At 34.3% G+C, this 25,569-nt stretch overlaps 1 protein-coding gene across 3 annotated transcripts; it reads right to left on the bottom strand.

Moving 5' to 3' along the window:
* Window positions 1-1,149: 1,149 nt before the first annotated feature.
* MYL1 (myosin light chain 1) lies at window positions 1,150-23,523 on the bottom strand. 3 transcript variants are annotated; one of them, XR_011387006.1, is made up of 7 exons: window positions 23,019-23,523; window positions 9,745-9,772; window positions 5,716-5,859; window positions 3,095-3,389; window positions 2,657-2,827; window positions 2,006-2,048; window positions 1,150-1,461 (listed from the first exon to the last, which is right to left on the bottom strand). XR_011387006.1 is itself a non-coding variant. In XM_008258923.3 (7 exons), the coding sequence occupies exons 1-6, from the start codon at window positions 10,804-10,806 to the stop codon at window positions 2,020-2,022; spliced, it is 453 nt and encodes a 150-aa protein (XP_008257145.1). In that variant the 5' UTR covers window positions 10,807-23,012; the 3' UTR covers window positions 1,150-1,461; window positions 2,006-2,019.
* Between the last annotated feature and the right edge of the window lie 2,046 nt (window positions 23,524-25,569).

Genomic DNA, 25,569 nt, shown 5'->3' with positions numbered 1-25,569 from the left:
TAATAGTTATGAGTCAAATGTGGCTATATTGATTCAAATTTGAATTCGTTAAAATTAAAAACAATGAAAAAACTCAGTTCCTCAGTTGCGCTAACCAGATTTCAAAAGCTTAGTAGTCACATGTGGCTCGTGATTATCATATAGGCAAAGCAGATACAAATTTCTGTTTTTGTGAAAGTTTCTCTTAGTTTGGTGCTGCATGATATATCCAAATCCTAGCCTTAGGTAAATTTGCCATTAAATATCATGGCATCAAAGTGCATTTACCTTAAAAAGAGTGATTTTACTTTCCCAACATCATACTAGCTATAAAAGCATAGGTTCAATTTCAAGTGTTGGCTACTCTAATTCCAGGAGCCTGATGACCTGAAGCTCCCAATGTCAAGAAAAAGTTGTGTCAGCTTCCAAAAATATATGGGTAGGCAGATAGTTTTCAGAGATTTTATATTCCCAAGCATTACCATTCTCTTTTTTGGGAGGTGGGAAAAGATTTTATTACTCATCTCTTCTAAATATTCAACTATCAACCTCCAGATTCTCTTGTAACAAAAGGCAATATATGATACATGGTAGCACTCTGAAATAATGAAATAAATATACGTTTTAAAGTTTTCTGTCAATTAGCCCTGGTATTGTTGACATGTATTAAAAAGATTGAACCAAAACTTAGGGACATGGACATGGAAAGTGAGAGGGATCATAGTAGGAGACAATATTAGCAAACAGGTTATTGAATACTCGAACAAAAATTTTGTCCTTAGGAATTTTTTTAAGGAACCCTGAAAGATCTCTTTAAATTTTAACCTTGAAGTCATTCAGGGAGAAGGACCAAGGGATTATTAGAACTTTTTCTGGACTAGATTGTCAATTGAAGTGAGATCAAATCATGAATAAAATGATATATATAAATCTGAAGAAAGCTGTTTTCACCTCGAATTAATAGTTTTTATTAACATGTCTCTGATCCTAAGTTTCTTTTCATATAATATGTGATTATCTTCATTATCAAATGTATTAGTGCTGTACGGATGCAATGATTTATCCTTTTAAGTTTATAATTCACAGATATTCTATCCATTTAATGTAAACATTGAAGTTTCAAAAATTATTTTCATTGAGCAAGAAAATAAAAACAGTATGACCTGAGAATTCCAGACTGACCAAAGTGTTTATTATTTATTATTTAAAGATGTTTGTTGACTCCAGGTAATTAATAAAGAGTAGTGCTTGGATTTGCGATTGTCAGTGTTCTTCTCTGGAGCAGCAGGCATTTGGTTTTTGTAATATGAATACAATTCAGAGAGAAGCTCCAAGTGTATAAAAATTCAGGGACTCCTTCAGTCCTTCATTCTGGAACAGCCCAGATATTATTTTTCTCAAAGATGGTAAACAAATATGGATTGTTAGTTATGGATGTTATTAAAGTAAGGTTCCAGCCAGTCTTCCTGCATAATGCTCATTCTGTAAAGACAAAAGGAAAACATGTCAGGTGTTGATTGCATCTTTTCAGGAAAAAAACCTCAGGAATAGGTCATTTGAGTGCAAAAGAAGAAAACGCATAAAACATACAGCACTTGCAAGGTAAGCCATTTCCTACCTGTATGACCTTCCTTACCCATGCTTGAATTTGAACAGTTACAACACAATTTTCTAGGGCAGTAGTTGTTAAATACTTCAGTTTTTCAAAGACCTTAGGCCCTTGCTTGTATTAGTATTGTCTTTCAACTAAATTAGTTAGCAATTTTCTTGTTTGTTGAGTCTCCACTGCATGGTTGTAGTTTAGTTTAAAAAGATCGGGTTTAATGGATGGGATTCTACCTTTGTACAAAAAATACTCTATTCTGAATTACCCATCTCAAGGAGCTGATGTTTTCAGGTTAATATAAATAACTCTAAATGAGAAAGCAATCCTAATTATGTTTACAGGATATAAAATGAAGTTGTTAATTAAGAGAAAAACCAATTTTGAGAAGGTTTTTGTTTTAAAGAGGAAGCAGGTACCTACCTGGAGACCTCCATTTAGATAGACATGATATGCTTCACAAAAGCTGGAGGATTAAAACAGTTTGGAATTAGAAAGCAGTCAGCTTTAACAAAAGGGATGATCAATAGGTTAGCTCAATCCTAATTATTAGCTATACCAGTAAACTTTAGTTTCCTAAGTTGCATACGGCCCATATTTATTAATACCAGATTTCAGACTCTTGCCTCAGTTTTGTAAATTTAATATTTTGAACAAATGGTTCATTCACATGGCTAAAAATTTTTATTTAAAATCTAAAGGGATATATAACAAAAAATGTTCCTCATCACTGTCTGCATGCTAGCCAGTTCCTATCTCTACCACTAAATTGATGGAGCTGTTTCACCTATACAAGGAAATACAAATACGTCTTTCTAAAAATATTTTACACAAATAGTGGCATACTCCAGACATTGTTTTGTGCTTTTCTGTCTTAATAATTTATCTTGGAGATATTACCAAAGCTTTGCACAGAAGTATCTTTATTTTCTAGGACTTCAGAGAATTTCATTGTGTAGACATACAAATGTCAGTAAGAAAGGAAGAGGAGAAGTTATTTTAAGTTCAAAAGGAATTCGTTATCACCCCAGTCAGTTAAGAGTTGCTGAAACCACCAGTGCACATTGATTGTACCTTCATAGTTGATGCAGCCATTGGAGTCTTCTTGACCTGCCATCAGGGCTTCTACTTCTTCCTCCTTCATCTTTTCACCTGATAAAACCAAAGTGCTCATTCAGAAAGAAGGTCAGAGGATATTTTTAAAAATACACCATGAGCAATCAGCCATGGCCTTCTGGAGGCTGACTAAACTTTAGGGCTATAGGAACTGTGGCCTTCTTTTTTCTCTGGCTCTTATTAGATTGTCAGTATACTGATTTTGGATGAATGAATTACATACAAATTATCCCTGATTGTCTAAACTATATCCTATGAGAATTATATTACTTTACTTATCTCCAGTAATTTAAATAGCCACCTTCCCGAAACAAACTTCGTATCACTGAGGCCAATTGAAGCAGTCATTAAAAACTTCTGACTCTTTTTTTTTTCCTGTGTAGCCTTCCCCTCTACCTTATAATATGCTCTCTTATATGCTTATAATATACTCTATTATATGCTTATAATATGGCTCTCTTGCCATGGTCTTTCCTACATATTTTGTTGTATTACATCCACTGAAATGAATTCTTACCCAGGGTAGCTAGAACATGGCGGAGTTCAGCACCCATGACTGTGCCATTGCCTTCCTTGTCAAAGACACGCAGCCCCTCAACAAAATCTTCATAAGTGCCCTGGTCCTTGTTGTTGGAAATAGCTTGCAGCATGGGCAGAAACTGTTCAAACTCTATCTTCTTGGCATTCATCTCTGGAATTATAATTTGGGAAATTATAAGTAACGGTGAAACACCATCTCTGAATTACAGCTTAAACTTGCAAGTTAATTCTGAATCATCTGAAAAATCTTCATAATCTTTATACATCTTAAACTGCAATTGATAAATTACTAAACTGACAGAAATAAGGTAATAGCATGAGCCCTTGTGTCCCAGTGTCCACATGAGTTTTATCCCCAAGGCACCATTTACAACTATGTGACAGTGGGTAGATTTGTTAACCCCTTTGAGCATCAAGATTTCATATTGAACATAAAAACATCTCATAGTGTTATTGTGAGAATTAAATGAGATAATGTGTGCAAAAATTATTAAACTATTTTGGGCAAACTGAGTCTTTAATAAGTATTAACCACTATTTCATTAGTTTTGTCAATTTAATATTTACCACAAATGCTAGGGAAGCAACATAAAAATATACTGAGAGACAATAAATCCACACATATGGATTATCCATGTTAGTAACAGTTAACTTTAACATATTGCACTTATGTCCTGAACTTTCCTACAACCTTCAGTTTCTTTACATTTTAAGTAATTTTAAAAAGAAATTTAGTTGGAGAGGGAGTGTATCAAATATTCTGTAATCTCCTGACTTTGCAATTTAGAGACCTGGTGATAATAGGACTTTGTTGGTATCTTCTGACAAGGTACATCTCATTCAGAGCAAAAGTATAAGTAGACTATCCAGAAACATGCAACTGGGTAAAATTATGTACACCCCATATCACAGTTTCCTTTTACTACTTTTCTCTCATATAGTAGGAGTCAAATATATTGAGTAATATTAAAAAGATAAAATTTGAGTGTGGAATAAATTAGCATTAACTTAATAATTCCTTTAGAGATGGATGTTTGGTAAGTTAGAAAGCGACATTTGAAAATAAGGTTTGGCGAGTAAAACTACTACTCAAACAGTACTCTATACTTTGTGTGTCTGTGTGGGCGCAGTCTGTTGAAATCTTTACTTAGTATATACTAAGTTGATCTTCTGTATATGAAGATAATTGAAAATGAATCTTGATGAAGAATGGTCTGGGAGAGGAAGTGGGAGATGGGATGGTTGCGGGTGGGAAGGAGGTTATGGGGGGAAAAGGTGCTATAATCCAAAAGTTGTACTTTGAACATTTATATTTATTAAATGAAAGTTGAAAAAAAAAGAAAAAGAAAAAAGTATAAAAAAGAAAATAAGGTTTGGCCTATTGCTCTCTTTCTCTGTGTCATGCTCTCAGCTACTTCTGCATGACTTAACTGGAAATTTTCTTCCAAAGAAAGTGAAATCTGAGGAAGATTCCAGAATTAGGAAATAAGATTTTTTGAAATCATTTTTGTTTTTCTCTTTTTATTAAGGAGAGACTCCAACATTTTTCAGTTATCAAAAAAAATGTATTTGCCTTCCCTCTCCTTGTTTTTCCTAATGGCAAAGATAAACAGCTCAAATAACTACTTGAGAAAACTTGTTTTGTGTCCTTTTCTGTTTAGAGTAAAATTTTTCAATTAAATAATTAAATATTTTTTTGCCATTGAAGCATTGGGGTTAAAAATAACATTTTCATTCCAGACTAATAACTGAGTTGCTGTTTTGAGTGAATGACTTCTGCAATTTTCTACTTTTGTATCCCACTGATTTTTGTTCCAGGATTTACCTTGGTGAACTGAATAAAGATTTTGGCTTAGGCTTATTAAGACTTCATGATTCTTTAGAAATAGAAAATATCTTTATTAAGACATCATCTTATATTTTCTTCATTAAGATAGCTAAGGTTATTTTAAGGTGGCCACAGAAACAGGGAGTCAAGGGATAGAGTACAGGGCCAAATCTTCAGATGTTATCAGTTACTTTAAAACATTACATTTTTATTTCCACAGTTTACATAAAAAAACAGATTCTCTCCTGATATGTGCTATTGTATTTACTTGATATTGTTACAATATTGTGTTTTAACCCCATTGAATATCTGTCAAAATGTCTTTTTGTTTTTGCAATTGGAAGTCTAAAAATTTGTGCGGGTTTGAATATTATTTAATTTTATTATCCTTTAAATTATGAATATTTGATACAGTGCTGGCATTGCATATTATTTCATTTAATTAGCATGATAAAGTTATTTTATTTTATGAGCTAAAGAGCTGAGATACTAGATGGTTAAGAGTCACAGTTACCACCATCAGTAGCAAACTGAGCTGTATTATGTGAAATGGGTTTTTCACTCTGTCTCTCACGCATGTGCACACACTCACAGACACACACATTCTTCCCTACACTTCTACACTTCTTGGAAAAATTGATGAATTTACCTTCATTGCTGGGGTTTCCCAGAACCTTCTTGACCTCTGCATTGGTGGGATTTGTTCCCAGAGCCCGAAGGACATCACCAACCTGGCTTAAAGTGATCTTGGAATCACCTGTTCTGTCATACAGGAGAAACGCCTCCTTGAATTCTGCAAGAAGCAATAAGCATTAGGGTGCTTTTTTCTTCTTGAGAGCTATTCATTAGCCCTAAATCCATAAAGGATTCAGTTAGTACTTTTCTCTGTTTTGTTAACCACTCAAGGTGTTATTGTTAGGCCTCTTGTTTTCTATCTCAAAATTCATTGACAAATCCTCTGGAATTATTTTAAAGCAGCCTTTGCAATTTCAAGTCATATGTTATTATTAATCAGATATGGTAATTGATCATATTTCCTTCACCTGCCTGGGAAGTGGGATTGGGTTAAGAATTCTGAGACTTTGATAAAATCTTAGTAATTTCTCATATAATTAGCAAGAATAATACAATCTCAAGAAAGCAAATTTTCAATTGGGGTTGTGTTGTGTGAGATTAGACCAAACTTCCCAAATTATGCAGAATCTTCATATATAATATACTTAAATATAGAAGGTAAATTTTTATGTAGAAAAATATTTGAGGTATATATTTACTAGAGTCTCCCCTTAAATAGTTTTTTCCAGAAATAACTTCGTTTTCTGGATAAAATGTAGATGAGTAAGACAAACCTGTAAGTTGTATAGTGTTACTTAATCATTTCAATGTATTACTCTTTTAGTCTCCTGATATAATTAATTGAGAGATAAATATTTGGACCTATTGATATAATAATCTATACATTTTATACCTTTTTCAGATAATACGTATGACAACATTGCTTTATTAGCTTTAGAATTTTTAAATTTATTTTTAATTCACATATAAATGTTGAATTTATGGAGTATCATGTGATGTTTCAATACATTTATGCATTATATAATATTCAACTCAGATTAAGCATACTGAATTCCCCAAATGTTTATCATTTCATTTCAGTGAGTGACAAAATTCAAAATTTTTTCTACAGTATATTATCATCTGTAATCATGCTACTGTATAATAGAACACTGGACTTTATTTCTGTTATCCAATAACTTAATATTCATTGACCAACATCTTTGCCACCTCAGCCTCTGCTTTACAACTTAAGTATACCATTTTTATAAAAATTTGGAAATAGTTGTAGAGTTCATGCAGTCATAAGAAGTAATACAGAAAAATTCCTTGCATAATATTATCAGTTTGTCCCAATGGTAACATTTTGTGAAATCAGTTTAGTTCACAATCAGGATATTCAGGTTGAAGAACTGCACTGATATTCTTCATAATCCCAGTTTCTGGTGTATACCAGTAAGGCAGCATGGAAGATTACTATGGATTTAGGGGTGAGAAAACCGTTTTAAATGAAACTTCTAAACTTAGGTAAACTTAAGTAAATGAAAATTTTTGGGAAACCCAAAAGTACTATGGTGATTTATTGGGGTTACAATGAACAACAGTCAGAAAACCATTTGTGAATGACTGGTAGAGATGAAAGCATTCTTTTTAGGTTATGAAGTCAAAAGGTGCCATCTAGATAGATTACTCATCCATATATCCTATTTTACTACCCTCTACTCCCTAATCTGATTGTACCAACCATTATATTCACACTTAGCTGTCTTTCATGGTATCTTTCCTTGCTAAAATTGCCCCCTCAAATTCTGTGCAATTTGAGTAGAATAGATGGTTACCCTAATCTAAAAATCATGCCAATGGTATTATGGAGCCATTAGTTCAATATTATTTTTCATCTTTCTAAGGGACATGTGAACCTGGACTATTCTTGTTATTGGCTCCAGGCTTTCATGCACAGACTGCTCAAGAGGGCTTACAATTACCCTGGGCAGTTGCTGATGTAGAAATATGATTTTATGGGCTGTAATAGAATCACTCTGACATTAACCCTTGTCATGATTTAAAGGCAGAGGGCAGAAAATACTGTTCTTTTCACTACAGATTTTTAACGCAAGGCTTAGTTATTCTCTTGAAGAGTCTGGAACATGGGTTGGCAAACTACTTCCCAGGGACTGGCTGTAGTTTTCATGAATAATGCTTGATTTGGATATAGCCATGCCCACTCATTTAAGTGTTGTTTGTGGCTGTTTTCACACCATGTTTTCCCTTTCAAAATGACAATAACAGCAATTTTAGAAGGATACACCAGAATACTGATAAGGGAGGATACTTTCCTGCCAGCAAAGCCTAACACATTTATCATTTGATGGTTTAAGAAAAGGTTCACTGACCTCTAGAACAGCATGTGTAGAACTGATAGGAAGCTGCTAGCTGTGCCTCTTTAAGAGGAAAACATGACTAGTTGGGACTGAGGAAATAGCTTTCACATTTTACTTATTTTTAATGAATTGAAGTTTAAATAACCACAAGTGGCTAGTGGCTGTTCTACTGGTCAGCACAGGACTTATTAAACCTTTATAAAACTATAATTTTCTAGATTTTCCCCCTTTCAATCTTATATGTATATAAATATATATATATATATTTAAATAGAGCAGTCATCAGAAAACTCTTTAATCATTAAACAAGGGAATGATCTAAAATAGTCTTCATTTCAGAAATAGTAAGATTTCCATGTAATTTAAAAGGCTTATGTTCGTTCTCCAGCACAAGAGAAACCCAGTCCACCATACCAGTGTTTACTGAAATCCTGTGTGTCTGAAACCTATTTCACATGAGGAGCAATAGGTTTAATGCTCAAGAGTAAGTCCTTTTGTCCCTGCAAGGATGTTGTACTCTTACATTGCTTGATCATATAGCTTTATAGTCATAATGACACTGCAAATTAGACATTTGAGAGGACTGGTTACAGCAACTGATAATAATGTAGCATAACCACTAGTTTCAAAAGCATTAAAAATCAAATTGTGTAGTAGAATCAACTCTTTTTTTCAATTAAAAAGTCCTTCACAATATAGTCTCAAATAATCTTGAGTTATGAATCATCAAACTAATCTGACTACATGAGGCCATTAGCCAAAATGTAGATGCATGAAAATATGCACTATGGCAAATTTCTTTTTTTTTCTTAATTGATATCCAAGCAATGACAAATGTGAACCTGAAATAGGCTGAAGAATGTGGACTCTTTTAGGTAGATAGTGAAGTATTTGAATAATTCCTCATTAATCATCTATAATTATTTATATTTTGTTTATCTTAATATACATGATATATAAATATTCATTATTATGACCAATATTCTGATTTTAAAAATATCATATAACTTTTTCTTCTTCTCCCTTTTACAGATATATATCTGTTCATTTAGAAATTGGAACATTTTTCATGGCATAAAATCTTGAATCTCAAATGTTTGGAGTCTTCTAGCTAATAATTGTTTTTATGTAAGAAATTTCCACTAATTCCAGGTTTTGGTTCTACACTAATTCTTTGGGCCCATGAATAAGTCACATTACTTCTATGAGAGTTTGTCCTGCATCTCAATGGAGGGATATCCTTTTTTGGATTTAACAAATTGCTATCTAAAACCTATGTATTTTTGGATATATATTATATATGCAATGGGATATATTTTTATGGATACATATTATTAGTATATATAGCAATATACATAAATATATAAACAATATCAAACATATAATAGTATATAATATATCCATATTATACATACATATAAAATAATATATACTATATCCACTATATATATATAATATCTATCCTATTGCATCAAACTACCTTTATTTAGAAATCAGTGAATTTAAGGACTTATCTTCTGGCATTTAGCTTTTGTTTGCTTTAAACTTTGATTGCTTATTATAAGCAAGCATTTCAGGTTGAGCTAATTTATATTTAGAGTGATTGAGGGCAATTTATATTTAGAGTCACAACACCAGTGGGGATAATTAGGAAGAGCTAAGCTCCTCCCAAAGGAGTTGGTTTTCTCACATACCATCTTTATGAGTGTGCACATATTAACCACTGTAGCTTTTAAACTTACCATCCTGCTGTTCCTTAGAGAACTCGATCTGTTAGAAAGAAATTAACCACAAAGAATATTTTAACCAAACAAAAATGTCCTGATTTTAAAGTGTATCCAGCTCATTCCCTGAGTTATCTTCAAAGTAAGCTCCCCAAATCAGCCTACTTTTCAGAGTTCAGGAATAGCTTGGACACTCACAGATTGAGCCACAAAGCAACATGCCTTGAATCAAGTGATTTTTCAGAAACAATGCAGGACTCTGCCTATATCTGCAGTAGAGAAGCTCAATTCACTTACCAGCAATCTGGTCAGCACTGAAGGACTGTGGTGGTGAGAGAGAAAAAGAAAGAAACAACTAGTACTTTTTCAAATGCATTGACAGATGTGTGCTCTGCCCTGACAATCTTTAGGGAGCCATGTAGATAGATGTCATAGCATAGGAAGGTTGCCTTAGGGTAGGTTTGAATCTAGAAACATAAAAAAAGCTATTGCAAAAGATAATTGGGGAACATCTCTCTGTATCTTAATCAATGAATCAATGATTTAAGAACTGCTAAATCAAATACTTCCTAGAATAATATAATGCTCTCTGGAGTATTTAAGATGTGTCTAATAAAATACACTATATTAAAAAATACAGATACATTGCATTAAAAATATCACCTTAGGTCTTTTGTTTAGCCAATATATTTTTATGCTAGTATTTAACATCCAATGCATCAGAAACACCTTCCTTAACTTTAGCTATCGGTTTCATTGGATTGTATTTTAAGGTATAATATTTCATGATAGTTGTAAGATTTTAAAAACAAATTTAGATATCATAAACCTTATGTGATATGGCAAAATAATGTTCCACCCTTAGAGTAAGATGCATTTTTCCAGTTGGCATAACAGCCTTAAGTAATCTCATCTTTCCTCCGTGCACTTCATCCAAAGGAAAAACAAATAGATTTTAAAGGTTCATACTGAATACGTTCTCTCCTCAGTTCTATTCCTTGTCTGTATTCCTTCTCAGCTGAAATCTCCTATCTATGCCCTTCTGTAAATGAGAAACAGTTTTCTCATAGGACGCACCATGATGGAGCTGCTGGGCTGCAAAACAGCGGCGAAGCTGAAGAGTGAGTTGAGGGCTGCTCCAGTCCCTGAGTGGAGTCCTCCCTTGCTGAGGCTTCCTTTTATTTCTGGGCAATCTGTGACCTCACTACCAGCATCGGATTTCAGAAGGAAGTTGCCACTCCCCTTGGAGAGTTCTTTAGCTTTCTTAGGGCAAAGGGAAAGAGGGATCTGTACCCTGAGGGCTATTTTTAGGAAGCCAGAACCCAGGAGTGGACAGCCATGGTGAGACTGAGGCCTGTCAGTACTTTTATGGTCTTGGTCGCCAAGATTGTTGGTTGGAGCATCTTCCTTTGAGAAGCTTCTTATTTATGTGGGGACAGAGGAGCTCAGAATTTCTCTGACGACTCAGGCTGACCCCTTCTCTTAGTGAATTCTGGACTCCACAGATTTCTAGTCAGCAAGTTTTGGTATTAATGGATGTTCTTGGATGGGACTGGTCTGGGGTTTCAAATGGCAACTACCATAGAAGGAACATCCTCTGAGCTCTATCTGTTATGGTAAAGTTCAGAGGATTTGAGAAGGCCATGCACGTTCTGTTTGTTCCTTAGGGTGCCCCCAGGTGACAACTGTGTCAGGTCCTTATATCTCCAAGTAAAGATCATTCCTTTGCAAGTTGTATTCTCAGGAGTCTTATCTAAGCCAGGAATGGTTTGATCATTTTTTTTTTTTTTTTTTTTTTGACAGGCAGAGTGGACAGTGAGAGAGAGAGACAGAGAGAAAGGTCTTCCTTTGCCGTTGGTTCACCCTCCAATGGCCGCTGCAGCCGCAGCACCACGCTGATCCGAAGCCAGGAGCCAGGTGCTTTTCCTGGTCTCCCAGGGGGTGCAGGGCCCAAGCACTTGGGCCATCCTCCACTGCACTCCCTGGCCATAGCAGAGAGCTGGCCTGGAAGAGGAGCAACCAGAACAGAATCCGGCGCCCTGACCGTGACTAGAATCCGGTGTGCCGGTGCCGCAAGGTGGAGGATTAGCCTAGTGAGCCGTGGCGCCGGCCATTGAACATTTTTAAAAATAGTTTTCACCTTTCTCTCTTTGTTTCTTGACATTGGATCTGAGTGTTTCTCTTTCACCATGTCTGTTATCTTTACAGTGGTTGACTGGTCACGTCTTGTACATTTCTGAAGTTCTTCTAATCAGGAAAGTTGATAGACCATTTTTGCACTCATCTCTTTTCATTGGATGAATATTCTTTTGAAATTCTGCGTAAGTTCTTACTAGAATGTGTTCCTTCTGTTTCTGTTTTTCCAACAATTTATGGCTCCGTCTCCAGACTGAGAATCAAAGGAACCTGACAAAGGGGTTATGTGCAAAATTGCACATTGGATTTTTTTTTTTTTTTTTTTTTTTTTTTTTTGGGGCAGGCAGAGTTAGACAGTGAGAGAAAGAGACAGAGAGAAAAGGTCTTCCTTCCGTTGGTTCACCCCCCAAATGGCTGCTACGCCGATCTGAAGCCAGGAGCCAGGTACTTCCTCCTGGTCTCCCATGCGGGTGCAGGGCCCAAGCACCTGGGCCGTCCTCCACTGCCTTCCCGGGCCACAGCAGAGAGCTGGACTGGAAGAGGAGCAACTGGGACAGAACCAGCACCCCACTGGAACTAGAACCCAGAGTACTGGCGCCACAGGCGGAGGATTAGCCTAGTGAGCCTGGGCGCCGGCCACACATTGGAATTTTAAAATTATCTAAATGATTGGTTGACAGTGGTATTCATGGGAGTTTTCCTAAAAATAGGGGCAACACCCTTCCTCAAATAGGAAATGTGGTACTGGAATATTAGTCTTAGGTCCACTGAAGTTCAGACAATATGTTGATCTGTTTTCTACATATTTAAATCAGCTCATAGGCATTAAGTATATTAACTATCTCCTAAGCACTGCCCCAGTAATTTTTTAAAGGAATGGTCCCAAAAAGCATGAGGTTTTCTCAGCTAGAAAGAAATTTTGTAGCTTCTTTCAGACCATTCTAGAAGAAATTAATGTCTATATACATATTACTTTTGGCCCAAATTTTACAAGTGGTGGAAAAAAGTCATAGGTTCTTAGATCCCAAAATGAAGTTTGAAAATATAATTTTTAAATGATTAGTACCCAGGTAATCCTTCATAAATGGATGGATATTTTGATGTTATTGTGAAATGGAAATAATAGAAAAATTAAATATTTCTCTAATTTTTGAATTTTTCAACATTTTTGAATCATTATAGAAAAATAGAAGAGAGACAAAGGTAGCAATTTATAACCGTTCATAACAATGCAATTTGGAATCTCTTTTGAAATGCAAATTGAGGTCATTAGAGCAGAACAAATTTTCTTTGTGGTCTTTTTAAGTTTTGTAATTATATTGAAATAATTGTGTCATTGAATTTGAATTGCCATATGATTACTATTGAGAACTAGCATATATCTTTAGTAGAGCTAAAAATACAAAATTGACCATCAAAATTGCTCTACTAGATAGACACACTGATCATTTTCATGTTTCATACTTCTTTCCAGGTAGAAAAACTGTGTCCTTATATACATATAGAATATGGTCAGTTTGAATAAAATCTATTGGGTAAACTGGAAAGTCAATTTAAAAGTTACATTCATGTTATGAATAAGCTATTCGTAGCAACTAGAATATCATGTTAAGGTTATTATTATTAAAATAGAAGCAGTAAAGTGGCAAGTAGTTGTCAAACTATTTTTCATAGTCTTTATATATATCAAATAGAGAATGGGATTTCAATTTCTTTGTACCTTTTGAGAATTGAAAAAACATTTCAGCACGTTCTTTGACAATGGGAAAGTCTTCAGTATAGCCTAGTCTAGAGATAAACTATAGTTTAAAATGTAGACATTCTAGATTTTCAAAGAATAAATGGGAAACATAATTTATTCTCTGGTATACTTTTATAATTGACAAAACCTCTCTTTACCTCTTCCCTGGTGTTATAATGAGACAATCTTCCCTTTCATCAAAGGCATGATATGAATAAATAATGTCAGTTGATTTTGACCTCAGTTCGAGATATCATCATTTGGTTGATTTTAAAAAATTGATTTAAGTCTCCTCTGTGAGCCATGCAGTCTTCTCATCTCTCATTTAAAATTAAATATTTGGGGCCAGTACTGTGGAGTAGAATGTTACACCTCTGCCTGCATTCCATATGGGTACCAGTTTGAGTCTCAGCTGCTCTACTTTCAATCCAGCTCCCTGCTAATGCACCTGGGAAAGCAGCAAAAGATGACCCAAGTGCTTGGGCTCCTGACTCCTAGCTCTGACTTCAGCCTGGCCCAGCCCCATCCATTGTGGCCTCTTGGGGTGTGAACCAGTGGATGGAAGCTCTCTTGCTCTCTCTCTCTCTCGCTCTCTCTCTCTCTCTCTCCTTCTCTGTATCTCTGCCTTTCACATAAACAAATAAATTTTTTAAAAAGAAATTAAATATTCTTCAAATCTCTTCTCCTTGAAAGAACCTTTTCTTCTCTATGTTCTAACCAGCTGCTTTCTCCTACTGCAAGTTGTTTGATCTTCTTAATTTAAACTTCTGGAAATTGTAGGCCATTCCTGAAAAGTCATGTGTCCATGATATGGACCTGGGTGTGGGCCTGTCCCTACTTCTTCCTCCTAGAGCAGTACTCCTACCTTACTCTTAGATTTAACCCTGATAAAATTCCATATAATGCCTTTCTTATATGAGATACTGAATATATTTACATTCTGTTAAAACCTTTAGAATATATATATATATGTGTGTGTGTGTGTTTTGTATAAGCTTCTCCTTCAGACATAAACTCCTTCTATAGAATACTTTATTCTGCCCCCCTTGCCACTGCCACTCTGGGAAAGAGACTTCATCTGTTGTCAAAGACCCTGCCTACTAGAGGAAGTACAAGCACGCTCATTCAATTGAATGCTACATCTTTAATACTTAGAACTGTTCAGCACATGATAGGCACATTTGTTTTAAATTGCTGATGTATGCACCTTTATATTTCTTTTTTTAAGTAAAGATTTATTTATGTATTTGAGAGGCAGAGTTACAGAGCAAGAGCAAGAGGGTGAGAGAGGGAGAGAGAGTCAGAGAGACAGAGAGAGGTCTTCAACCCTCTGGTTCACTCCCCAAATGGCCGCAATGGTCAAAGCTGGGCCGCTTTTAAGCCAGGAGTCAGGAACTTCTTCCAGTCCCCTAAGTAGGTGTAGGGACCCAAGCACTTGGGCCATCATCTGCTCCTTTCCCAGCCCATTAGCAGAGAACTGGATCAGAAGTGAAACAGCTGACCAGGAGCTCATATGGGATGCTGGCCGTGGGCAGAAGTTTACACTACTAAGCCGGCCACACACCTTTATATTTCTAACACCTTTCCTTAGGTTTTATGTAAATGTTTAGATCTGGACTTCTAATTTGACAACTCTCCACTTATTTTTTAAAGGCTTTAAAAAAATCTTAATTTATTATCCAGCATTGTGGTGTAGCAGGTTAAGCTACCGCCTGCAACACTAGCATCCCCTATGGGCACCAGTTCAAGCCCCAGCTGCTCCACTTCTGACCCAGCTCCTTTCTAATGTACCTGGGAAAGCAGCAGAAGATGGCCCAAGTCCTTGGGCCCTAGTACTTATGTGGGAATCATGGAAGAAGCTCCTGGCTCCTGGCTTTGGCCTGTCCCAGCCATGACTATTGCTGCCATTTGGGGAGTAAAACAGTAGATGAAATGTTCTCTCTCTCTCTCTCTTTCTCTTTCTCTCTCTTCCCCTCACCACCCCACCCCCCGTAACTCTGCCCTTCAAATAAGTAAAATAAATCTTTTAAAAAATGTTAATTTACGTTTTTATCAGACTATTCATAGATAGATACTGTCCACATTTTTTTGTGGTTCATGTGTAATTATTTGTTGTTAGATTTAGGTAAGTTATAGTCTACAAGATATTGCTACTAGAAAGAATTTTTAGTACAATGTTTATAGATTCATTTTAACTTTGAGAAGCATCTTTATAATAATCTTGAAGTATGTTAAATGATTAAAAACAAGGAAAAGTTTCTGGTATATTAAAGGAATTGATCTATAGTAAAAAGTTTAAAATTCAGTTAATCAAGAGATTCTGAAATTGATATCTGTTCAACTTTAGAGTAGCAAAGGAAGAAAATACATTGTTAAAGATGATCTGAGTGATGTGGAATAAAATGCCCTAGGAAGATGCTTAGACAACAATCTTCCAAAGAATTTCATAGTCCCAGCAGAAAACAGTGGGGATTAATGACCCAAGTAAGGCTAATCTCATGAGGACCAGTTCGCCATCAAGACAACATTGCTGTATGTTGCTTGTCAAAGAGACAGAAGACCTGTATATATATAAACACTTGGGAAAATCTTAAGCTAATTTCACTGTGGAAGACAAGCAAAAGTACTATTTTGGAACTCTTAGAGTTCTGTACTTCAGAATAATTTATTTATTAAAGGGAATAAATATGTTTCCATGCATTGTTGACCTCGACAAAATATTAACTAAGATGGGTTACTATACTATGGTGTAGAAGAGAAATGAAGAACATTGAGAATACAGTACTAGCCCAGGTTACATGTAAAAGAGAGATTTGATGGTTAGATTGGGCAAATTGATCTGAATGGAACAGGAAATGCATAATTCTGTGCTCAGAAGGCCTAGACTTGTCAACCGCATTCTATCTCATAAGACTGAAGACTGAATTATTAAGCAAACAAGATTCAGATCTACAAGAACTGACAAAGGTCTAATCTAAGTGAATTTCGATAAAATAAAAAATTTTACCCAAGTCCACAACTTTGCATTTTTTAGCTTAATTGATAAATTTAAGATTTCTTGAGAGTTGTACTTTCTTTCCTTTGTGCATTTATTTGCATGTGATTTTTTAAAAATCAAACTTTGTTTTTATTCACTCTTTCACATTTTTGTTCTAAAAATGTAAGCATTACTAAAATTCCTTGTGTACGTTTTATGAAAATTAAAGTATCTGCTTTTCCTTAGTTGTTTGTAGTGAGAGCTCCTTTTGTGACAGCAGGAATACATGAATTTTGGCATTGCCATTCTGGAGCCTTCAAGTCTGTTGATGTGATAGAAAGGGAACTAGACCAGGAATTTTGTTCTGTCTTTCTCATAGAAAAGCATATTGATTAACTGTAGTTTCTGTAATATAAAATGTCATATTGCGTGATTTCTAGGGTTGCTTATGAGTCTAAGTTTTGTGAGTTTTCCTTCCTGTGGTCATTAGAATTTACCCATCTGACTTTTTTTAATGGAAAAGGGCAGGATACCTAAATATTCAATAGATACCATTATTTTGTAATTTAGATATATGGGAGTTAAGCAAAATATAATTTCATAATGCCATGTTTAAGGCAGTTGGATTTTTTATGAATAGGAGGCAGTGTGCTATTGGGCACTTAATGGATATTAACAACCTTTCTCATAGTGTAGAAGGAAGAATATAAAATTTATAAAGTGGTTTTATGTTTAAGGAAACTTTTCTTCTCTGGCTGCAACTCACTATTATTAATTTGTGACCAGAATTGTCAGGATTTATCATTCATATAATTTCAGTTTTAACTAGTATAATTGAAGCCATTACTACTTTGTATCATATGTTTTTTACTCTCCAAATTCTGGTTTCAGGTGTCAAACAAACTCTAGAAGCTGATGTAGAAACAAACTATAGAAAATCCCGTTTTCATACAAAAAATCTTGCTGTCTGGAGAGAAACAGAAGAAAGTGTAGTATCAGCAGACTAAATATAATCCTTTCCACAATTTCCATGAGTCAGATGGTGCTTAATACTGCGTAATTATGGAAGGACTTCTAAAGACAACTTGCCAGGGGGTTCATTTGCAGAACTAAAATGTCAAGAGCTATATTTGGCACTGTCACTTTGTGGTCTCCTTGTCTTGCAAAGCTTTCATTATCTTTAAAATTTAAAAGTTCTATTCATTACTAATTGGTCAACATATCTCTTCAGTTCCAAACTGTATTTTACTTTGAAGAAACATTATTTGCATAATTCAGAAGAGTTACAAAATGCCCTTTAATGTTTGCCACTCCATCCCACCTGTTTTCTTATATAACATAGATATTTCAAGGAAGAAATATAATACCTATGTCTAGTGAAACCTCAAAGAATTTTTATTTGCTTCTGAAGTTATATGTACATTGCAAATAGATTAACGTTAAAACTGGTTAACATTAAAAATGTATTAAAAACTAATTTGTACTATTGAAAATCTGGGTGAAAAAAGATTCCTAAAATTATTTATCAAAAACTTAGAAACAACTTATAAATGTTTACAGTAATTTCATCTAATTTGAAACTGGCTATGTAAGTTCTTTCTCTTTCTCTTTCCCTCAAACTAGTTAAGGTTAAGATTTAACCATATTCTACATATGGCACTGTATTTCTTGGTGTCACTTCAAAGAACGTTTGTTGGGATTTCCAGTTTAAATTGTGTTATTAATTGATAAGCAAAATATAGATCTCTTACTCTTTTCAGAATTTTTCAGCATGTTAAACTGATGATGAAATTTGAAGGTCAGGTTTTATATATGTATATGCTTAATTTTACAACAACAAAAACAAAATTATTTAAAAATTTAATGAGCTTCATTACATTTAACAGCATTTGTTTGATATTAATATTCTCTTTACAACTTTTTACAGGAAGCTGGAACAAAATGACTAGATGTCATTTTAAGCTCCTATTATTTCACCCTCCATCTGTGAAAGACAGCACCCAATTTGTCTACAATAGGTTCTAGGATAAGAGAAGTTGCAGAGAGCAAAACCATATTGACTGTCATAGTCAAAAGTCTTGATGAACTTGATCATATGTGTGCCTGTTACCCCTTCTTCTTGTTTAGACAGGACTGTTCAGGACCATATAAGAACCTCTGTATCTCATGCCCTGAAGAGCAAAAAGAGCTTTTTTATACACTCTTAGAAACAGCAAATTACTCTTCATAAACCTCAACTGGCTTATGATACAGTTAACACAGAGTACTCTTTTTGGCTTAAGTCCTAGCTCCATCACTTAACTAGTTAGTGGATCATAGGCATAACTCTTAACCTCATTTAGGCCCAATTTCTTTCCTTGCAAAATGAGGATAAAAACAATCTCTGTGAAATGTTCTGAGGATTAAATAAAATAATGTAATGGAATTTGAAATGTTTGTGGAAAAATAGAATTAAAAGATGAGTTTATTTTGGTGCAAAAATTTTGAAATCCACAAATAGTTCTCTCATAATATGCATTTTTCATGAAAGATTTGAAGGATTCTCATAAGGATGAATTTCAAAACTTTTGGACTAAACTAAATTTATTTTTGACTGCATTTTCTATGAATGTTTTGTGGGGTTTTGTTATAGGGCACAGAATAAATTCATAATGAACACATTATAAAGAGCTTTATAATTTTCATAAACTTTCATTTCATTTTCCTAGTCTTCTAAGCTGAACTGGGTTTAGATTATCCATGTTATAAATTAGAAAAAAGGAATTTATAGATTACCACAAATAATCCTATTCCTGCAACAAAGCAAGTTTAGTATCACAATGGATATACAACTATCTGCCTCCACTGATCACCCATTCGTAAATATATTTGGAAACACTAGATTTCTACTTTATCACTTAGAAAATTTAAATCTTCATAAGCATGTTGCTATTTGTTGCTTCAATATATGTTATTTAAGAGTTTCTGTCAATGCATTTTGTACTATTACCACCATTTGCAGTATTCACATTATCTAATCAACAATGACTTGATTCAATGATGAATACAATGAGAAATAAAACTGAAGCAGCAGAGTGAGATACACAATTCAGAGCTCTGTCACCTCACAGCATTTCTGGCATATCTATTGGTTAGTACATGCATCATGCAAAAAAATGCACTTACACAACTGGAGATTTTTAAAAATCTAGGCACATGATCATCTCATTTTTTCTTTAAGTATTTCACTTGGTTGTAGCTTTGAGCAACTAGTATTGACTCTTGCGTTTGTACCTACAACCACACTTATGGTAGGTTTTAACTCCTGTTGGGATTCTGTCTGGGCATTGCTGTTGGAAGTATCAGTCTCTGAAGACAAACAACACTTAGAACCACCAAGGACAGTGACTCTAATATTCACACATCAGCTATACTTTGTGTTTGGAAAGGGTGATTATAGGATATATAATGGACATCATTATATAGGACATTAGATAAACATTCTCTTAGAGAATACCAACAGTTTTGTTGGAACAACCTGTATAAATATTCTAAACCAATAACCAATGACCTAGAAAATCAGGTTGGAATGTACAATTAAGAAAGTGATACAGCTAATTAATAATATGCAAGATTGTACAGTTTATAGGGAGTCCAGTATGTAGTTATTAAAGGCGGTTTACTGCAAAATGGAACTTGGATGTTAGCTGAGAGTTGTGTTGAGGAATCAAATTTTACTATTGCCATGTACTGCACAGAAAGTTGTACTTAAACTACTGCATGACTCAAAGTCTAAAGGATAGCAAGATTTTTAATGTTGTATGATTTATGAAAGTTTGTAATCCAGTTGAGTTTTGTTCTTTATCAAGTTTTCAAAAAGTGAATAAACACATATAAAAGCACTATTAATTTCTTTACAGTTAATTTTCTCTGCATGAAAAAAGTTGGTAACTGATGAGGTAATGTATCTAGAAATATCATTAGGTGATTAGAAGCATCAATGATTTAATGCACATTTTAATTAGCCCTGTTACCTATTAGGATGAAATTGAAATTTTAAAAAGCCTCAGGTTGTACCAAATTTTTTGGTTATGCTATAATAAATACACACTGATTTCACATTGATGAATGGAAATCATTGAAGGCATTTAAATTCCTTTTCAAAAAACATTAATTTCAATTCTTTTGTTTTTTTTTTCCTCTGTTAGGAATGACCCTTGTAAGTGAATGAAAGATATAGTTTAATTTCCTCCTGTTTCTTCAAGATTCATTTAAATTCTCCTGTTTCGTGTCCCTTATAAGAATCCACCACATCTGTTCTTCTGCAATGAAATAGTGAAGCTAAAGCACATCCAGCCCTACAAAGATTCTCCTGGAGTATTCCTTACTTTGTTCAGTTGTACCAGCTCATACTACCTTAATTCCACATACAGGAGAAGGATAAACCTACTTTCAAGATTCAGTACAACTTCTTTGCTGATTGTGAGCAAGTAATTGGAATATTTAAAAAGTTACCTTTTGTCTTTTCTTGGAGACTTCTCACCTGTCAAGCTATATTTTTATTTATTTACTTATTCTTATACAGTTCCTTGGGGAGGAAAATTAATGTCTGTTTTCATTAGTGGGATGCTTCTTTTTCTTTGTAGGTAAAGAAGGCATATTGTTTTTCCTTTCCAGTAGCTTGCAATCACAAACACATGATATTGTCTTATAAATCACAATAAATATAAAGAGGACAAGCTTTGACACTTATTCATACCTCTAATATTACTATAGAGTAGAGAGTTAAACAATAGAGACAATAAGATTTATTGTAGTGGCTGTAATCACACTTGCTAAATAATGTAGTCAGTGTGTATCTATAAAGATACATTAAAAACGTGCTTGTGATGAAAAATTTGATTTCTTTCAATGAAGTGTTTGCATGCAATCCTTAAGGTAGAAAAACACTTATTTGAAAATTTGACATGTGTTTCGGAGTCATTTAGAATATCAATGAAGAATAATTCCTAACCAACATTGGATTCTATGACCTACATTTTTCAAATACAACTCAAGTACCTACAAACTAAACATTAAGTATTTGTGCTAATCTTCTCTTACTTGGAAATATAGTTTCATATTTAACTGGAATGCTATAAATTATAAATATACCTGTTTAGTTATATTATGTATGTGAGGGTGATCTTATTCAGTAATTATTTCAGGGATATTTTTTAAAACCGTTCATTACATTAACAATATTCAATTTAATTTCATTATGTATCTAAAGATGGCACAATTCAATAATTATTCCAGGAATTTTTAATAGGTTTTTTATAAAGGTTTTTATAGTTTTTTTTAAAAGATCAGTATCAGACTTGAAAGTAAACTGTGTTATGTTAGCAAAATTCAGGTTTATTACATACAAAACTTTGGGTGTAAGTAAAAATATCACCTCATAGCCACTTTTGCTTATTGGTTTCCATAAAAGGCAGAGTTCATTAGTTGAGGATTTCAAGCTCTTCTTTGGACCAATCAGATCCCAGAGAATGAGGAGAAGATTCACATTTGATGGGTCACATCACTAAGAGTTAACAGGCACCTCCATTCTATCATTTTTTCCCAAAAGCAGAGATGATCTTTTAGCCGTTGAAAACTTTGATTACAGCAAATTGTTTACACAAAAATCAATCACATTCTCTTTAGTTCAAGATCAGTATGTAAAGCTCAAAGATATACACTATAAGTCACATAACCATAACTTTTATAGTATTTTGAGGGGTTAGTTTCATTTAGAAAAAACTCACAAAATTATGAATTATGTACTGAGTATAAAAAAACAAGATGATCATTATAGTCACTGAAACCCCTGAATTCATAATTTTCTGCTCTGAGCTCTGGTTTAGTGATGTATCAGATTTTATTAAGCAAAATTGAAAAAAGAAAATTAACTTGAATTGCAAAAATCTTCTCTTTCTTCAGATTAAATAAAGCAGCTGTCAAATAAATCTATCCAAGACAACTGGGTTATCACCTGTTTTTAAACTTCAGGAAAGACAAAGAGGCTAAAATTTGGCTTTCGTTGTAGTTTTGAGGTGAGGGATATAGTTTCCACAGAGATTTTGTTCAAAAGAAAACCAAAAATTACTGATTTAAATATTTGTAAATGCAACACCTTTATATTTGTATACTTTCTTCCTAAATTGTACTTTGTCAATTTGGAAATAAAAAAATGGAACCTAGAGAACAAACAATAGAACAAGCACAGGTCCCACATAAGATACCATACTCCTAATAATTTTACTGCATTTGTATGTTACTTTTTTTTTTTTAAAGCCCAATCTTTTTCATCCAAACTCTACCAGTTCTCTGAGTATTGCCATTCCTCTGAATGAAAATATACTTCTTTGTGAGTTCCTAGAGTTCCCTATTGTTGAAAGATGTTTCAGTGACCAAACAATTCACTCGGTTAGTTACCTTAATGGCAGAGAGGTCAATTTTTTCTTCTTTGGGTTTGGCTGGGGCAGGTGCAGGTGCAGGTGCTGGGGCAGGGGCTGGGGCAGCAGCAGCAGCAGGTTTCTTCACATCTTTCTTTGGTGCCATTTTTTTTTTAAAAAGGATGGGTTAAAAAAATGAGCTCCTCCAGCAGAACCTGTCAAAATGATGCTTGGAGAGAAGTGTTGGTTTGGTTGATCCACAGCCTGGTGTCTTGAAGGTGGACCCAGAGCTAAGTGGTATAAGGGCATGCATATATATTTCACTTAGTGCCTAATAGAATCTTGACACAAGCGGCTGGATTGGACAGTTCACTGGTCTAGGGGGATGGCATTCCGCCTCAGACTATAAATGGAATCTTTGGGTGAAGGCTTCATCAATTTTTTTTTTTAAGCTCCTCGTGCTTCCCCCCACCCCACCTCCATGTATAAAGAAGAAAGAAGTACGGCAAAGCCAGCTTCAGAGCCTTTGGTGACAGTGCATTGACACACTTTTTCTTGGTAGAATTACAGTTCTGCTGAAGTTGTAAATCTTTTTTTCCCCCCATGCCTTGGGAACTTTACTGAAGGATTTGGTTTCAACTTGGAATTTTGGCAGGGAGTGTCATGAACTTTCATCCAGCTCCTTGCTCCTCCCTCCTTGCCATAGTTTGCAAGAAAATGTTGGTCAGCAAAGAGGAGGTGGTGTTTAAAAATAAAAAGCAGACGTATAAGGAAAGCCCATCAAGTCTTAAAAGTGGTTTCCCTTCTAGGGAGCACAAACTCTAGGTCTCTCTCTCTCTCTCTCTCATAGTGAAATCCACACCAAAGAAAACTAATTGAAAATTACTTCCTATATTTTATTTTTCTTTGTATAATTTATTGAAGAATAATAGTTGGGATGGTAATGACAAAGATTAACTTGCCTGTGAATCAACTTTTCTAATAGCAAAGTAACCTAGTTGATATTTTTCCATTTTACCTTCTAAATGTCAGAAAGTTAAATTATTTGTTTATCATCTACATCTTTTATCCAACAAGCATTTTTAGAGAGATAAGGAGACAAAAGGACTTTAGTTATTAGTACTATCTACATTTTGGTAAATCACTTGAAAGGTTTTTTTGTTTTGTGTCCTTGGTTTCCTCAGTTTTCCAGGCTAGAATCATGTTAAGAAGTATATGATAACCAGTGGAAACTTTATAACTTTTTAATTGGTAAATTCTTCCCAGAAAGGTTACAATAGCAATCAGCTATTGCTTATTATATTCTCACCTCTGCTGCTTCAACTTGTGAGATATTTAATTATTAATAGCTATTAATCGGTAAAAATAGCTTGAGATTTATTAGCAGTAATGCACCTAAGTTATTACTGATCCATAGTCGGTCTCCTTTTATCACACAATAGCCTGAACTACTGACTTATTTTATTCATAAAGTTCAGGAGCAGCTTTTTGGTTACTCCTTTCCCCCTGGTTCCTCATACTAAGGCCTTAATCATTACCTAAATTTATTTGGATATACTCATTTCTTACATACAAGACAGCCATAACGATTTGAACATGCTTTTACCTAAGAGTATTGTTTTATTTAAATAATTATAAGAGTTAAAAATAATGCCATATTTACAATGGAAATACTGTTTTCATAAATAGCAGAAATTTGTTTACCGGTCTGAAAACAGTCTGGATTTTCAAAGAATAGATTTGGGGTCTCTATAATTATTGAGCAATGGATATTATCTTACTTTAACTCACAGCCTATATTAATACTTTACTTTCTATGCAGAAATCCCTTAAAAATCTATGATAAAGCTAATAGGTAAAGGAGTTTATGTGTTCTGAGCAAACAGAATTTGGTTCTCCTTTCAGTCATTAGAGAAATCAAAATGATACAAAATATATTAATCTATACAGATATGTTTCACTAATTCATTAATCTAAAAACATGCTTCACATTAGTAATGTCACCAAAAATCAAAAAAATTGATATTAAAAACACAAATACTTAGAATAAAAAATAAGAACCTTTTATTTTATGCACTTTATTTCCCAAAAGGAAGAAAATAGCTTGATGTTACTATATATCTAAATCCCTTTGTGTGACTAAATATATAGCATAGGTTTGGTAAAAGTACAGAGGACAATATGTTGGCACAGAATTTCTCCCTTAAAAGGTAGAAATAACAGATGTAAAATACCATTCTTATCATCAAGGGTACATGTGATCGGCATGACTTCACTGCGGATGTTAACCTTGACCACATGGCTGAGGTAGTGTTTGAGTACCACAAACCCATAACTCAGTCTAATACTGACAGAAAAACCCATGCAGACTCAAATTGAAGGAGAATGTCTTAAAATTGTCGAAGTTATCAAAGCAAGGAAAGTCTGAGAAATTACCACAGTATGGAGAAGGCTAGGCAAATGTATTGAATAAATGGAATATGGTGTCCTGAATGGAATCTTGGAGTAAAACAGAGACGTTAAGACTAAGAAGGCGGTCGACGCCGTGGCTCACTAGGCTAATCCTCCACCTAGCGGCGCCGGCACACCGG

The sequence above is a fragment of the Oryctolagus cuniculus genome, chromosome 3 (assembly GCF_964237555.1).
Source record: "Oryctolagus cuniculus chromosome 3, mOryCun1.1, whole genome shotgun sequence".
Classification (NCBI taxonomy): domain Eukaryota; kingdom Metazoa; phylum Chordata; class Mammalia; order Lagomorpha; family Leporidae; genus Oryctolagus; species Oryctolagus cuniculus.
The sequence above is the reverse complement of the archived record's forward strand: the minus strand, read 5'-3'. Positions and strand labels throughout refer to the sequence as shown.

Coding starts and splice junctions, on each gene's coding strand:
- MYL1 (XM_008258923.3), bottom strand. Junction 2,735..3,215: donor CCATGTTCTAGCTACCCTGG/GTAAGAATTCAT, acceptor TGGTTTTATCAG/GTGAAAAGATGAAGGAGGAA. Junction 2,049..2,656: donor TGGCTGCATCAACTATGAAG/GTACAATCAATG, acceptor TTAATCCTCCAG/CTTTTGTGAAGCATATCATG.